Consider the following 17,854-nt stretch of genomic DNA (forward strand, 5'->3'; position numbering starts at 1 on the left):
CACCGTTCCCCCGGAACGAAGGACAAGCAGGGACTCTCCGGCAAGCCTTGAGCCGGATGAAGCGCAGGTAAGAGCACCGCTCAGGGAAACAAAGGTTGAATGAGCCATAGCGAATGCTTGATATTAAAACCGCACATGTATTCCTTTTTGTTTCCAGCCACTGTGAGCATTCCACTTTCTACCATCTTGATCTGCCGCTTTTTGAATATTGATGACTCTGTGGTCCATTGGCTAAGGTAGGATGTGGTCCCCACTGGTGTTTGAGTCTCTCATTTTTAATCGTGTCTGAACATTCCCCCCTAAGCACCCTTTTTTATTATCTTTGCAGAACCATTTGGTCCTGAGGAGAACCCCCCTAATAAGTTGGGTTCGAAAGGCGTCGACCACTCTACTCCCGTATTTGGTCTTTACTTGCTATTTCAAAGACAGAACATCTTTTGATTTTGTTGTGAGAACGAATCTCCCCGTGTAAATACACTTAAAGAACTGAAAAAACTGCATCATTCAAAGGGATTGTTTCCAATTTACGTTTGACCAATACGTGGTTCCATTTGGATTTTCTTGTTTCTTTTTGTCCACTGATTACGTTGTGTTGTGTATGAATGTTTGTGTATGACTGGACGGCCATGCTTGATTGAATGTCTGAAATATTCATGTTTTTTGCACTTTTGTATTTATTGTATATATGAAACTGTTTGCTTCCCCTTGCACTCATAAAAAACAAAGCAAAAAATAATTTGAAAGAGAATAAATCTTGATACATTGCTAAAGAAATCAAGCAGGTGGTTTTGCTTTTTTCAAACCCCTATTGTTCCCCCCAGTTTTGTGGGCAAACTTTGTCTCAGCATTGGCTCTCGTGTTGTTTTTCTCACGAAATCGGCCGCGGCAGCTGGAGAATCATACGGGCGCGAAGAAACAAAATGGCGGCCCGGCGTTAGATCCTGGCGTATCTCCCGACTCCCGGCACCGTGATTAATTGGCCGAGCCTGGCTGCACACCGCTGGGACTGCATTGGCCGATTATCCTGTTGACGCCGGAGGAGAACGGGCGTCTTGACCGGACCTTGCCGCATCCCCGCCTGAATAACCTTCTGTCGGATGCCGCCGCTGAAGTGGGGAGGACGAGTGGACCGACGGCTGCCCTGACTATTACCACTGCGGGGTGGTGCGGTGAGTGGCGTGTAACCCTGCTGGGCTTTCTGGCCGTGCTGGACGCGGCGCTGCCGGGAGACTGCTTCCTTCCCCGCCCCCCGCCATCCTGGCTGCATTCCCCGTCTTGCCCCCTGCCCTGATAGTGGTGCGGGCTGACCGGGGTGACAGAGAAGCGCTGCAGTGACAATCCTAGGCTGGCGACCTGATTAATATCCTGGAGTTTCCCTCAGCTGCTGGCTCCGTGTAAGGGGTGAGGGGACTGATTTCAGGATCCTGCACATGGTGGGCCCGAATTTCTCATTGCCGGCTGACGGGAGGTGGTCGGGCGGAGTGCCCTGCGGCCCGGGATGACTGCCACTTTGGCTGGAGGGGAGACGGAAGATCTAGCACTAGCTTTGCCCAGGGCTCCCACCAGGCAGTACAACAACTGGGATCAACAGTATTAACCTCCCCGACCACCACCCGTGGGACACCCCTCCTCATCCGCTGGGCGCCTACCGCACTGCTACATATCTACCCGGGCTGTTCTCTCTGCCCCTGCTGAATGGGCACCTTCTCACAGCAGACGGACCACGGCGGTATTTTCGACTAGACGGGGCGCCGCAGTGGTGATGTCCCCCTGCGCTGGGCGGTCTGGTGGCACTGCCTCCTGAGTGTTCTTGCCCCCCAGCGACTTGCGCCCAGCCTAGGGCCCCCATCCTCTTGTGTGTTGCGGCCTGAGGGACTTGAGGCGGCCCTCCGTGGAAAAGAATTACTCATCGCTAAGCTGCACCCGTGCTCCAGTGCCTCACTTGGAGCAATGGTCCTGTTATCTGTAATGGAAATAGCATCTCTTAGAGGCAGAGTAGCTCTAGCTTCTTTCCGTCTCTCAGCTGCTTTCCCACCTCTTGCCTACACGGAGGACTAAAGCAAGTCTGAGTGCAGCATAGCTGGATAAATAAAATAAAGAGTTTTTTAGGTCGGAGCCCACCAGACTGTGTGCTGCCTTCTTGTGGACATGTTGAAAACGGACCTAGAAGTGCACTTTTCCCATTGCTAAACACTGCCTTTTTGTTTTTTCATTCACTTTTCCTTACTTTTTGTTCGCTGGCGCAATGTATTAGCTGGGCCAGCCTGTAATTGTCCCTCCCTTGGACCCTTCTGATTGGTTGCTTCTATGCGTGGCCAGTGTCTGCTTTTCAGGTTTTCTTTTTTTCTTTTTGCGAAGCACTCCATGAGAGTGCATGCGTGTCCACCTGTTGTCTGTCGTGTACTTTTCTCCCCACTGCTTTCCTCGGTTTCCAGTGTGCTTTTATTTTTCAACTCCGCTTCTCCCCCACCTGCCCTCCATGCTATTTCCCCTACCTGTCCTTCTGTTCTGATTATTTTACTCCTCCTGTCCTTCTTTCATGTCTCACTGCCAAAATATATATTTATTTTTTAACGCCTATTAGCTTTGCCAGTGCTTGTTATTGCTTGCTCCCGTCCCTCTCCATTTTGCTATTGTTGCTGCTTTTCCCTACTCCTCCCGCCTCCCTGTTCGTTATTGTTGCTTGCCTTGTAACTTTGACCCCTCCCCTGTTGTTGTGGCTTACCTGTCCATCTTCCCCACAGACACCCTGTTGCGTTCCCACGCCCCTCATTACATTACTCACCTTGTTACTAGCCCTCGTCCCTCATGCTCCCTATAGCATTGTTGCTTGTGCTGCTCTGTTATTTGCCCCCTCCCTTCCCACCAGAAACAAAACCATAAGATGCAGCCAGTGCTGGCTGTCTCATGACATTTCTTTCTCCAAAATTTCACACATGCTGCACAGCACCCACACTGCTTCATACGGCTAAAAAACACTTTCCAAGCCAATAGCAAATTCATTTGTGTCTTTTGTTGTTTATTGGTTGATGATATGTGCATGATTTATTTGTGTGTAACGGGTTCACATCTTCGTCTGATTACTATGTCGCTATGACACTGCTGTTGATCTCTGTGGGTAGCTCCACCTGTAGCATTTCGCTGGGGATGGCAGCAGCAGGGAGTTGCTCCAGCAGCAGCAGTACTTTAGACTGGAGGTAGTAGTGACTAGTGGCGGTGGATGCCAAAGGTTGCTCTAGGATCCTCTGTCGTGTTTTGAGCCACTGCCATTGGTTAATTAGTGCCAGTGTTTGCCAATGATCGGCACCCTTGCTTATTTCTAAACACCGACAAATTTTTAGAACAGTAAACCACAAGGCGACGCTGTCTCTCTATTTTTTAGCAAACCACTGCTATGTACTATAAAAACATAAATAGAAATAGCACTTTGGGGCCTTTCCTAAAGCTCAGGGCGACCTGGAATTGTGCAAAATGTCAGCTTCTGTAAGTAATGCTGCCACAGTAATACAGACACTGGCATTTGGAGGAGCTGTGGTTAATGCCAGCTGCAGTGGCAGACCTCTGGCCCTAGGACTTTTATTTTTACAAATGAAACTGGGGTCTCTGCAATATTTGTGAGGCAAATTAAAGGCTTCAAAGTATGATGTTCACAATAACCAACACCCTCACATAAGAACATGCTTAAAACGTTCCCTACAAATGAAAAGTGATTGTAAGATAACTGATCGATAATATGCTTTTCGGGCATAATTCCAGCCAGAGGGACAGTGTGTGGGTGAAAGAGTGGTAATTGCACTGCTTTTAGCAAAATTGAAACATCACCGTTTTTCCATTTTATGCAAACTGCAAGGACTTCCCGTCCATGCTGGCCCTGGAGGGTGCGTCCCAACGGGGGGGGGGGGGCTGTGTGTGTCTGTGGCTCTGTGTATGTGTGTGTATGTGTGTGGCTCTGCGTGTGGCTCTGCAGGTATGGATGTGTGAGGGGGTCTGTGTGTTTGTGTGTGGCATTTGCGAGAGATTAAGCTATTGGCATTGTAAATGACAGTGCCATTTATTTATCTGTTTTGAAAATCAACACATAAATAAAAATGTTGTCGTTTACAATGCCAATAGGTCTAACTTTTTCAAAGGCGAAACCGTTGCATTGTAAATGCTTGTTTCTGTTTGCCTCCACTGTTTACGATGTTTTTGCTGGTATACTGCTTTGGGCACTGTGCCACTGCTGATCAGTGCCACAGTGCAAGTGCTCCCTATGTGAAATTACTGTATTGATTGAATTCCATGTTTGGCTTATTTGGTTTACTGTCAGTCCCTAGTCTAGTGCACCAGGAGTGCTAGGGCTTGTAAATACAAATGCTGCTCGTGGGCTTGCAGCACATGTTGTGCCACCCACAAGAGCGGCCTAGTAAAAGTATGTCTACAGGTCTGCCATTGCTAGACCTACGTGCAGTCTGGTACTGTCACGCTGACTGCGCAAGTACACCTACTTGCCAGTCCCCAAACCTTCCCTTAACTTCATGTTAGTCTCCCCTATGGTAGGCCTGGGGGCAGGGTGCATTGTAAGTATAAGGTAGGACAGGCCTGACCAAGTTGGCATGTCCTAATAGTGAATTACAGCCATATTCGTTTTTCACTATTGTAAGGTAACCTGCTCTCCATTAGTTAGAATGGGCTGCCTGGGTTATTAATGCTATAATCCCAGATGGCTCGGGGAGCATGGTGCAATGTCGAGTTTGGTATCCCTGAACTCGGGGTTTAATCACGCATCCATTTGTGTGGATGGTTTTTGGACTCTGGGTTTGAAAATAGCCCTTTTAGAAAGTGGCTATTTTCTTGTCTAACTATTTCTGGTTTCTGCTGGTTTGGTGTGTGTGTGACAGGAGCTGGGTGGCTCCAGAGATCTGCTGAGTCAGTGTGGGATGAGTGGGACATTTGCATTGAGAGTATGGGGAGAGTAGCTTCTGATAGCCTGCCCTGCCTGATACAATGCTGGCTCCACCTCCTGCCAGGCGACTGATGGCTCTGTGCCTGCCAGGGACGATCCTCGCCCCACCTCCTGCCGGGAGGCTGATAGCTCTGCTCCTGCCAGTGACAATACTGGCTCCACCTCCTACTGGGCGGCTGAGGACTCTGCCCTGCCCAGTGAATAGGCCAGGTGCCTCTGCCTGGCTACACCCACAACAGACCCAGGATGTTGGGAAATTCCCCTGCAGGGACAAAGGGATCAAAGCCAAAAAGGGGTATAAGAGAAGGACCCCTGAACCAAGACTTTAGATCACTTCTGACAAGGAACCCTGAAACCAAGGACAAGAAGCCTGCCGATCCAAGGACTTGCCTACCCCTTCTGCCAGTGTGCTGTTTGCTGGGGGGAATCCTGCATGTGCTTCTTTATTTTTGCCAAGGAACCAGGAGAGAGGAACTGTGTGTGTACTCTCAGACTTTGCTAAGAAAATCTCCAAGGACTGGAAAAGTGCCAGTCTCCTGCTGAAGTCACAGGGCTAAAGGACTTCATCTGCTTAAAGTTCTATTTGCTGGAACCTTTGAATCCAGCACCTCTGAAAGAAACCAGCAATCTCGACGCCGACGGACGCCGCCGAATCCAGCTCGACATCGTGAGTAACGGCTCCAGTGTCTCGCTTCCTCGACGCCGGCCGCCGGGCCCGATCGACGCCAGCAGCACCGCCAGTGAGTAGCGAGTTCGGCTCCAGCTCCAAGTGACCCCGTGTCTGCACCGCTGCAGATCGCATCGACTTCGAGCCCTCTCGACGCCGTGAGCGCTGCTCACTCTTGCAACTTCATCGACATCGACGACGACGCCGTATCCTGCTTCACCTCGTGAGCGCTGCTCCTGCCCGACATCGATCGACGCCGCTGCTGGTCGTCCAGACTCCGAGGTCGGATCGACGCCGAAGACGCGACGCCGGACATCTCGACGCCGCTGATCATCGTGTGCTTCGCTTTTCAAAGGTACTGTGTTGTGGGGGTCCGTGTGACTCCGAGCTCGACGTAGCGCTCCTCGCGGTCTTCGCCGAACCCTTTGGATTAACTTTGCCTCGACGTCGTGTAACTCCCGTGTGGGTTACATTGTTGCCAAGAACTGTGTTTTAAAGAAGAAGAGTTGCTTTTGATACTAAAGACTTTGTGCTAAGAAGAAACTACATTTGAACTATTATTTTTCCCTTCCAAGAGTATTTATTAAGATTGTGCATATTTTTGTCGTTATTTGGTCTTGTGCTAAGCCTTATATAAAAATCCTTATTTTTATAATACTACTGTGTCGTGTCCATTTGTAGTGTATTCACTTTATTACTGTATGTGGTCATAAATGCTTAACGCACTGCCTCTGAGATAAGCCTGTCTGCTTTGCCAAGCTACCAAGGGGGTGAGCAGGGGTTATCTAAGTGTGTGATCCCCTTGCCCTGACTAGGAAAGGTGTGTCCCTATTTGTCAGAAGTGTATACCTCTGCGAACTAGAGACAGCCGGTTCTAACACTGAGCAAGGGGAGTACTCAGTTGTCTTTGAAAAGCAGAACACTTTTGTTTTCAGAATTTATTCACATTAACACTAACACTGCTTCATATGTATTGTTTGGGATTCAATGAAAGCGTTTATAAGGGGTATTACACAACAATTTATATTGCAAAAGAATAAAACTAGAGAGGCTTTTATTAAGGCGGGTCGTTTAATGCGGGCTAACTTAGAAACATGTCATGTAACAGCCATTATGCAGAGTGGTTGTATTCAGATGCAGATTTATATTGATCTGGTAAAAGCACAATAAACAGCAACGGGAGAGTGGTTGCCGCTTATAATAAATATCAAACTACTAAATACGAATATAGCGAACAGGTGGGTAGGATATTAGCATACCAATTAGCAGACAATAAGGCAAAAAACGTAATAAAGGTTATTAACTTTCTTAATGCTGGTTCCGCAGCTTTGGAACAAGCTACCTGAGCATCTCCGTAAAGAACCCAACTTGCTCCACTTTCGGAAATCACTCAAAACTCTCCTGTTTAAAGAAGCATTAAACACAGGTTAAGCTCCTTGAAGATCTGTGCCCTCCACAATCCTCAAGTCAGCTGTTCTTTTCCCCTGGTTCCAAGCGCCAAGAGACCTGTCGGTGATTTGGCTCTGTATAAATCGCAAATAAGATAACATAACATAAAGGAGCAGGTAATGTACTCTACACTGAAACTCACATGATACTTGCACAATTCATATCTTTTTATGAAGACCTTCATCCTCTATCAGACGCAATAATAGCAGAGGAGGTTTCTAATTACTTAACGAGAGCAGCACTACCATCTCTACCAGCAGAGGACGTTTCCCAACTTTGCGCAAAGATCTTAATTAATTAATAATTTAATTAATTATGTGCTTATATAGCGCTGGAATCACTCCCGAAGGGGTACCTCCGCGCTTCGACCGCTGCAAAACCCTTCCTGGCTTCCCTGAGAGATGGTCCCTTAATGGGTAACTCCAGGGTGAGACCAGGCATCCCCAGCGGTCTGGTGGGGCCGTTAGTGAAGATGAGGCAAGCTAGTGCCCAGAGTTGCCGAGTGTGATCGCTGATCAGAGTGGGCACCGAGGCGAGAGAATTATCGAGTCCGCTGACCCTGGTCCAGAAACCTGCCGCGTCGGGAATCGAACCCTGGTCCCGGGCCGTCCTCTGCTCTCGGGTCTGCCGCCTCTAACCAGTGAGCCACACTACTTCACTGGAAGATTTTCTGGTTGCTCTGTCTTCACTGCCTGCTGGTAAGGCTGCTGGCAAAGATTCGATACCTATCAAGTTTAAAAAAATATTCAGGAATATAATAGCTCCACTCTATGTCAAGGCCACTCAAGAGATCGGCAATACTGGTACGGTACCACCAGCTTGGGATGTTACTAATAAAGTTATCTTCCTGAAAAAGGGAAAACCTCCGGAAGAGTGCGGCTCTTATCACCCGATATCCCTTATCAATGCGGACACCAAAATATATGCCAAAATCTTGGCTTAGGGCCTAGCTCCCTTGATGCCAAAACTTGTTTCTAGTCAACAGCATGGCTTCATAGCGGGCAGAGATACTTAGGCACATATTAATACCACTATAACGGCATTCGACTACGTCAAACAATCCGGTAATAATCTGGGAATGATACTACTAGAGGTGGCCTATCCTTACTACATTTGGAATGAAGGGCCGATTTCTCATGTGGGTAAGGGCTCTTTATCGCACACCACAGGCCAAATTTAATTATGCCTGCTCTCAATTCGTGCTTTTCCGTATAAATTGGGGTACGTGCCAGGGATGCCTCTCTCCCCATTATTGTTTGCCCTGTATATTGAAACCTTCATTCGGGCTTTACTTGCTAATAAAAACATTCTGATGAATGAATTGAAAATCAATGCCTATGCAGATGATATCGCTATCATTACTACGGACCCGGGAAACTCCTTGGAATTAATTATGCATGAGGCAGGAATATTTGGATCCTTTTCTGGATATGAACTGAACCCTAATAAAACTCATTTGTTATTGAATTTTACACCAGGTAGCCCTGCAATGGGGACATGCCCAGACGTTACTTATTTAGGCATCTCTGTTTCATCTCAGATTGAATGCATAATTAAACTAAATTATGATGCTCTGCCTCACACCGTTATTAAAAAGATAACAAAAAACTGGCATAAACTACCTATAAGTATAATTGGCAGGTGTAACATCATAAAGACGACGATCCTCCCCATATTTTTATGTTTATTTCACTCAATCCCTTTGAGAGTTACTAACTCCTTTTTAAAAAAAAAAGTAGATGGCGTAATAAGCAGTTTCCTGTGGGGGTATAAACATGCGCTCCAAGCAATTAAACTACTAAAGTACCCATGTAGTTCCCCGATTTTAAATTATACTATTGGGCTTCTTTTACGAACCGGCTACCCAGCCTTCTCTCAAATAGTGGCCAAGACTTTAATCACAACCTTCTGCTAGGCCAAGATAGCTGTAGATTTCTCTATCGAATTCACGATCCAAATTTTTTCAAGAGAGTAAGTTTCAAGACTCTCAGGGGCTTAGTGTTTAATTGGCGGGAAATTCTAGCTAGATATTCTTTTCCAATTTACTATGATAAATTTCCTCTCTGGGATAACCCATCACTTCCGGATATTTTTCATGATGGTGTGTCCAGTGGGCTAAACTTGGGATTGATAAGCTCGGAGACCTCTATGACTGTAATGGTTTTCGAACTATTCAAAATTTGCAAGACACTTTCTCAATGCCATGTCAACATTACTATAAATATCTACAATTTAAAGTCTTATTTTTGAGAACACAGGGTCTTACATAAGTAGAGGCATATGACCTTTTGACATTACTACATGAACCTCCTCAAAAGCATGCAATTCCTGTGGCATATACATATCTTGGCCAGAATAGAGCTGACCCATGTCTACAGCTAGCCCTAAAATGGAGCACCACTCAGGAGACTGAAACCACTCCTATAATGATAGATGAAGCATTTACAATATTAAAAGAGGCTGTGTGATCTGCTTAAATTTAAGTCTACAACAATTTCAGACAGTATGTATTTTGTACTATACTCCTGAAAGGATTGTCGGCTGGGGGCGACAGGGAGCTCAATATCCGAGCAATAAGTTCAATAGCTCTATATGCGGAGTACATGGAGCAAATATTGTACATATGTTTGCTACAACGCTGTCATTGCATCGCGCTACCATTACAACGCGGTCGTTACAACAACTGCGTTGTTAGTACGCGATGCAATTACATCGCCAGTCATTACAACTACTTGCACTAAGGGGCACTCAGGTATTGGAAATAAACACCTTCTCTACTGTTGCGCAAACTGGAGTAGGAATAGTAATTAATACTATTCCTAAGTCCAGCGCGCCCGCTAGTGCAAGTCATTGTAATGACTTGCGATGTAAATGCATAGTGTACTAACAACGTGGTCGTTGTAACGACCGCATTGTAATAGTACGCGATGTTATAGCATGCGTTGTAACATGCTATATTCTTGCTACATGCCCACAGTTATTGACATTCTGGCAGGGAGTTACACAGGTCTGTAAAAACCTCCTTGGATTAGATCTGATTGTTACCACACAAGAGATCATGCTGGGATATAAGGGAGATTCTAGCTGCTCCCTATAATTTTGGTTGCTGCTAGACTAGCCATCTCTAGGGCCTGGATTTCTCCTAGACCCTGCAAAGTTGCGGAGTGGTGGGTTATTGTTGTGGAGGTTTTCGAGAGGGAAAAGGCCTTGGCAAAATTTAGAGGCTTAAGTTCAATGTTGAGTCTGACATAAAATGATAAAAGATTGATTGAATATATTGCGATACCCCATAAGAATCCTATGCTTGTATGATTTACATGTATATTTGTTTTACCTCTCCTGCGATATGATTTTTTTGTATTTGTATTGGAACCAGTACAGGCTAATGTATATGCATTTGTTTTTCCTCCCTTGCTTGAAATTCAAATAAAAAGATTAAAAAAATTTAAAAATTAAAAAAAGCAAAGAACTCCAAGCAGAATGATGAAGTACATTTTCCTGACTTACCAAAATACCATTCTGCTATTGGTTTCTAATAGGTGTGGTCTATTGCATCTGATTAAGCAGAAGGTCTCAAAAGAATATGGCAACACAATGCTGAAGCTAACCTGGCTTATTTTTCTCATGATATCTTTTTTTTTTTCACATAACCCCCAAATCACGTATTATCTCCTATGGCTAAATTATCACATCAGTTAGTAAAACTATTATTTTTGTTGATTCCCTGTCACAATCAAATACATTTGTGTCTAGCACTTTGTTGCATAATAACATCCTAATTAATGATTAAGCATTGTTCTTGAGGAAAATTATTTCCAGGTATTTATGTGGATTCTCAATTGATCAAAATAGAGGGGCTGTTTCTTTTTCTGATCTACCATAAAAGTATGCTCACACAGGACATGTAAGATCAAATATAATACACTAGTTCAAGTGATCCTATGAATTTAGCTTCTGTTATATATAGCATTCAGTGTACGAAAACTAAGGTATATACTTAATACTTCATCAATTGGAGTATGTTATTGAATATTTCAAGTTTATAATTTCTCCTGAGGAATTTATTGCAAAGTATTTTGTTGAACTACAATGGAAATTGGACTTGGGTTGTATTTCGTCAATTTCCTCCTTAGATAAAGTATGATCCCAAAGACTTTCAACATTCACACCCAACTAGTACTACACAAATAGCTTGAATTTTACTCAAGTTCAGCTATTAAACATGAAAATTGGATCCTAGGATCAGTCCTGGTTTTGCTGAGTTTTTAAATGTAATCTTTGTTTTTTCTTTCTATCATTTGTGTTTTAAAAAAGAGGATTTTCTTGTTGCTACAACTGTTATATGTTAATTTTGTGATAGCTATCTATCTTTGTGGAATAAACATCTCATTTTATTTGAGTGGGGCAGATTGGAGTGGGGTGGGTTGTTTTGGATTGGAGTGGGTCAGATTGGTTTGGATTGGAGTAGGGAGGGTTGGAGTAAAACAGAATGTTTTGGATTGGAGTGGGGCAGATTGTTTTGGATTGGAGTGAGGCAGATTGTTTTGGCTTGGATTGGGGAAGACTGGTGTGGGGCTGAATGTTTTGGATTAGAGTGGGGCAGAATGGAGTAGAGCATATTGTTTCTGGATTGAGGCAGATTGTTTTGGATTGGAGTAGGGCAGATTGTTTTAGATTCGAAAGAGCAGATTGGAGTTGGGCAGATTGTTTTAGATTGGATTGGGGCAGATTGTTTTGGATTGGAGGGGGCAGATTGTTCTGTAGTGGAATGGACCAGATGATTTTGCAGTGGGGCAGATTGCTTTGGAGTGGGGCAGATTGTTTTGGATTGAAGTGGGGCAGATTGTTTTGGATTGAAGGGGGCAGATTTTTCTGGAGTGGAATGGACCAGATTATTTTGCAGTGGGGCGGATTTCTTTGGAATGGGGCAGATTGTTTTGGATTGGAGTGGGGCAGATTGTTTTGGGTTAGAGTGGGGTAGATTGTTTTGGATTCGAGTGAGCAGATTGGAGTGTAGCAGATTGAAGTTGGTCAGATTGTTTTGGATTTGATTGGGGCAGATTGTTTTGGATTGGAGGGGGCAGATTGTTCTGGAGTGGAATGGATCAGCTTATTTAGCAGTGAAGCAGATTGCTTTGAAGTGGGAAAGATTGTTTTGGATTGGAGGGGCGCAAACTGTTTTGTGTTGGAGTGGGGCAGAATGGAGTAGGGTGGGTTGTTTTGGATTGGAGTATGGTGGACTGGAGTCTAATTGTATTGGGGTGAGTTTTGTGGATTGAATTGTATTGGATTGGGGTGAGTGGTTTGGATTGTAGTGGAGTGGATTGGATTGGTCCTGGGTGAATTTGATTGAGTGAGGTGGATTGGTATAGAGCAGGTATAGAGCAGGGGTCTTCAAACTGTGGGATGTGACCCCCGGGGGGGGGGGGGGTGGAGTCGTGGAAATGGGGTCGCGCCTTCCCATTGCACTTCTGACTGGAACTGCTTTACTCTGGAATCCAAAACATTTACCCTTAGTTTTGGATTCCGAACAGTGCATCTCAAGGAGCTCTCTGATTGGAGGACATTGTAAAAGAATTAAAAGTCATTGACTACTGTCCTCCAATCAGAGAAACTGCAGGATGCACACCAGGAAATGCCGGGAACTTCAATCTTTGTTTGTTCCTGCTGCCTTTCCTGGATTTCCTCGTTGCTGCTGCTGTAGTGTTACAGTGGGTGTCCTCTTCATTCTTCTTTCTTGTGGCTGCCTCTGCTATCCGATCTCCCGGCTGTTTCCTGGTTTCGTAGGTAACCGAAGCTTCGCAAAACTTGAAAGGAAGCTGCCTCTTTCCCCGCCTTCCAAGCTGGCTTTTAACTCCTCAAAGACACACACACGAAGGATGTGAATTCCTTTTGTATTCCAAAAGTGCAAATGTATAACTACATCATGATACTGTGGTGGAGGCATTTTTTTAAGGGACGCACATCTGTAGGTATGTGATTTCGAGCAAGTTGCTGCACACGCATCATTTGTGAGAATAGCAACCAGAAGAGCGTTCGTCCTACGCAGGCTTGTGGCAATTTGGTGCATAGTTTTATGGCACTTGAATCACCCGGTGATAATTTAAGAAAACTTGTTCTTATGTTTGCCAAAGTGAGGAAAGCATAGTTTTGCGCATTACATAGAGACTGCACTTTCTTGAGATAGGAATTAAATTAAGAATAAGGATGATCATTAATATCAAACTGAATCTTGATTGTAATCAGCCACTATTGATTTGTATTGGGCATTCTGCAGCCAGGATAACTACTGTTGTAAGAAAACTGCGAGAAAGGTATAGGAGGCAGGAGGGGCTGAAAACTATAACTCCCTGGCGATTCATACAGTGTCATGCTGTTAAGTGCTGTGGCACCACCAACTTTTTACCGTTTGCACTTATTTGGAAGGAATGGAGGGACTGTTTTATGTGTGTGTAATAGTTAAGGTAGGTATGTTTACAAAAACAGAGAAAGCAAGCAATTTCAAACAATTACCTGCTTAACTGATACATGAGGAACTTTATAGCTTTCAGTTAGCTGTATATCAAAAATATTAAAATTATTGCAAAAGAAAAATACGTCTTAGAACGGCACAAGTTTATAGACTGAAGGTAAATTGTGGGGGAACCAGTTGATAGCCATATGGCAGCACTGAGATAATTTTAAGATGGAATTCCTTCCTGACGAGATATTAACACCTTGGTTGCTAGGGAGAATCTCCTCCTGTGCTGGGCCCCTATGTAAATGGGTGTGGTCGTGACGGAACCATTCCGTCATCAGCACAGCCCAACCGTGACTGATGACGGAATGGTTCAGTCACAAACATCGAAGGGGTCAAGAAACATGTAAGTTAAGCAAACAAATAACAAAAAGGTGCCGGAAAATAATTACTTATATTTCACAATAAATTTAACATTAGACATAGTGGAGGAGTTAGATTGCACTCAGATGGATGAAACCTCACAGAGAATAAAGGGATTGGCAATGGTTGAAGGGGTCAAATGCATTCCCAAGAGAGTCAAGTTAGGTGTACGAAAAACCCTGACTCAACGGTGTCAAAGTACCCATCACTCTTCATTTGTCACCTGCATAGAGTCTAAGGCTAACCTAATTTCTTACGGAGAGGGGGGAACAAAGATATAAGTGCATGCTACAAGCTAATGGCTTGTAGCAGTTCAAACTTTTATTTAACAGGGCACTTGTGTCCTGAGATGACTCAGTGGCAAGGGGAGCTTTGGGGGGCAGCTGAACATCGTGAAGTCTGCCCCGGGCAGATTTGGGAGGGGGAGGGGGGCGAGCAGGGAGAAGCCATTTTGCAGCTTTGGGCTGCCTTGGGAGTAGCCCAAAAGCAGCCCAATTTTAAAATGAAGCCCAAAGGTATTTACAGAGGGTTAGCGCTGTCCCAGCCACCATTTTAGGTTCTGGTGGCTGGAAGCGCTGTAGTCAGGTTTTTAGTCCATACTTTGTGGCGTTTTTTGTGGTTGGTTGGTCAGCTTTGTTGTACTGTGGAGGAATGGCTTGCGAGATGTGCATGTGCTGCAGGTGCTCTACCCCCTTTTGAAATGTAGTGTTTGTGGTTGTCGGTGATGAGAAATACCAAGTGCTAGAAATTCTTGTCAGGAGGGGGTCCTTACGCCTGGAAACTTTGACAGGGGGGTCTTGACATCCAAAAGTTTGAAGACCTCTGGTATAGAGTGAGCTGAGATGGATCGGCATGGATGAAGTGGGGCATATTAGAGTTGGGTGGACAGGGGTGTACTGCACAATTATGTGTTAAAGCACATTTTCAAAAATATCACAATATTTAGAAAAAGACAATCCTGATCTTTTGAGAACAGTGCCCATGTGCAAAAAACGAAAGAAAACATGAGTGCAAACTGACAAAAGACTTGGCAAAATTAAAGAAAGTTAACTATATTAATTCAATCTTTGCAATTTTGTTTGTCCTGCTGGGCACGTTTTCGCCAGTCACACCGCTTCTGTTTGCAGGGTACAAGAAGTTAAAAAGATCAAAATAGTACCTCAATCATGTCAGGAGCAGTGTACGGGCAAGATTAAGGTGAATCAATCAGTGCTTAGTTCCTGCTCCACAGAGAGGAACAGAAATTATGCTAGCCCTGCAGTGACGAATTACAAGGCAGTAAAGAAGAGTGCTGCGCAAGCCAACAATTGGTAAGCAATGGGTGGGCTCCAAGCCCTTTTACGTATACAACAGTGTCTCGCAAGCGAGACGCTTGCGCTAGCGCATGCTCTCGCAGGCACTACCCTAAAAAACCCTTCCATGTTTAAAGGTAATTCATTATACGTGTACATTTTTCCTACATCAAAGAAAACTGCTCTCAGAGTAGCAGTTGTTACAAGGTGACCCTGAGAGTGCAGAAAATCTCACACGTGTTACTTTTATTTTTAAGGTCTGATGCTTTGATTTTTACAATGCCTCAAGAGACTATTAAAATACACATTTATAATGTACATTATGAATGTATAATTTACTATTCCAACTCCAGCCTATGCAACAGTAGGGAAGGTGTTGAAATAGTAAACTAGACTGTTCTTTATGTTACTGCGCCATCTACTGCAAGTCGATGTAATGACTTGCGTAGTAATGGCATACCGTGGTAACAACGCGGTTGTTGTAACGACTGCATTGTAATGGCATTGCGGTGTAATGACCGCGATGTAAAGGTTGTTTCCCTCTCTCCTGACCACAGGTCTCCATCTTCAGGAACTCCTTCTTAGTCCTGCGCCCTCTCCCCTCCATCAGTGACTCATACCCCCTGATGTCCACTGACAAGCACTATCTCCCCTCCACTTTACACCATCACCATCCTGCACCATCCCACTTTGCTGAAGAGCATCCTATCCATTCTCTAGAGTCCACTGATCATACCCACCAGACCATGTGCTCCTTCCTTCTCCACTAACCTTCACTGCCTGCCCTCCCCTGACCTGCACAGTCCCACAGCATCCCCCCCACACTGATGTGCACCCTTCAGTAACACCCTCAACCCTCTTCCGCTGCACCTTCATTGCTTCAACAATACTTACTTATGCCTAGGGAAACAGTTCCCATGATGCTGAGAAGGAACAGAAAGCACAGCTTCATTTTCCACCGCTGTTCTGAAAAGTAAAGCATTCATCCAATTAGAACTTCACTTTCTGGAGGTCAATATTTTGAAGCCCAGATGGATGAGGGAGCTAAGCTAGCCATGCAAGTTCCAGGATTTCCACTTACAATACATTTACATACAATGAATCTGAAATGTCAGACATGAACATAAGTAGAGGTTGTTGCGAACATCTGTGGAGGATCTGACCCCTATCTATGCAACAATGCTGAAAAAACCTCTGTAACCCAGTGAGAGCTGTGTCACTATACACTCTCGGACGGATTTGTCTAATTACGTTGCAGATTCTCAGCTTGTTGCAAGTGAATGGATATTACCACGTGCTCACACACTTATGTTTATTTACTTTGCAGATTCCCAGACCGATGCAAGTGAATGGATATTACCACAAGCTCCCACACTTATGACAGCTGTATTACCACATGCTCCCACACTTATGTTTATTTACTTTGCAGATTCTCAGACCTATGCAAGTGAATGACAGCTGTATTACCACATGCTCCCACACTTAAAGGCTCTCACACTTATGTATATTTGCATTGCGGATTCTCAGACTGATGCAAGTGAAAGACAGCTGCATTACCACGTGCTCCCACACTTATGTATATTTGCGTTGCAGATTCTCAGACTGATGCGAGTGAATGACAGCTGCATTACCACATGCTCCCACACTTATGTTTATTTACATTGCAGATTCTCAGACCAATGCAAGTGAATGACAGCTGCATTACCACATGCTCCCACACTTATGTTTATTTACGTTGCAGATTTTCAGACCTATGCAAGTGAATGACAGCTGCATTACCACATGCTCCCACACTTATGTTTATTTACGTTGCAGATTCTCAGACCGATGCAAGTGAATGACAGCTGTATTACCACATGCTCCCACACTTATAAGCTCCCACACTTATGTATATTTGCATTGCAGATTCTCAGACTGATGCAAGTGAATTACAGCTGCATTACCACGTGCTCCCACACTTATGTATATTTGCGTTGCAGGTTCTCAGACTGATGCGAGTGAATGACAGCTGCATTACCACATGCTCCCACACTTATGTTTATTTACATTGTAGATCCTCAGACCAATGCAAGTGAATGACAGCTGCATTACCACATGCTCCCACACTTATGTTTATTTACGTTGCAGATTCTCAGACGGATGCAAGTGAATGGCAGCTGTATTACCACATGCTCCCACACTTATGTTTATTTACGTTGCAGATTCTCAGACCGATGCGAGTGAATCACAGCTGCATTACCACATGCTCCAACACTTATGTATATTTGCGTTGCAGATTCTCAGACCGATGCGAGTGAATGACGGCTGCATTACCACATGTGCCCACACTTATGTTTATTTACGTTGCAGATTCTCAGACCGATGCGAGTGAATGACAGCTGTATTACCACATGCTCCCACACTTATAAGCCCCCACACTTATGTTTATTTACGTTGCAGATTCTCAGACTGATGCGAGTGAATGACAGCTGCATTACCACGTGCTCCCACACTTATGTATATTTGCGTTGCAGATTCTCAGACCGATGCGAGTGAATGACAGCTGCATTACCACGTGCTCCCACACTTATGTATATTTGCGTTGCAGATTCTCAGACCGATGAGAGTGAAGGACAGCTGCA

The 17,854-nt window shown here is 44.7% G+C and overlaps 2 protein-coding genes across 2 annotated transcripts in view; both read right to left on the reverse strand.

The window, feature by feature from the left end:
• Nucleotides 1-17,854, reverse strand: part of LOC147673408 (C-reactive protein-like) — a 93,522-nt gene that overhangs the window by 74,978 nt on the left and 690 nt on the right. The gene's annotated exons all lie outside the window — the stretch shown is intronic.
• Nucleotides 1-17,854, reverse strand: part of LOC147673409 (serum amyloid P-component-like) — a 35,096-nt gene that overhangs the window by 6,729 nt on the left and 10,513 nt on the right. Inside the window, exon 2 of the mRNA XM_086947277.1 lies at nt 16,128-16,199. Within this exon, the coding sequence (XP_086803403.1) occupies nt 16,128-16,185 (58 nt within the window). The 5' untranslated portion in view covers nt 16,186-16,199. The remainder of the gene's footprint in view (nt 1-16,127; nt 16,200-17,854) is intronic.

The sequence above is a fragment of the Lissotriton vulgaris genome, chromosome 12 (assembly GCF_964263255.1).
Source record: "Lissotriton vulgaris chromosome 12, aLisVul1.2, whole genome shotgun sequence".
Classification (NCBI taxonomy): domain Eukaryota; kingdom Metazoa; phylum Chordata; class Amphibia; order Caudata; family Salamandridae; genus Lissotriton; species Lissotriton vulgaris.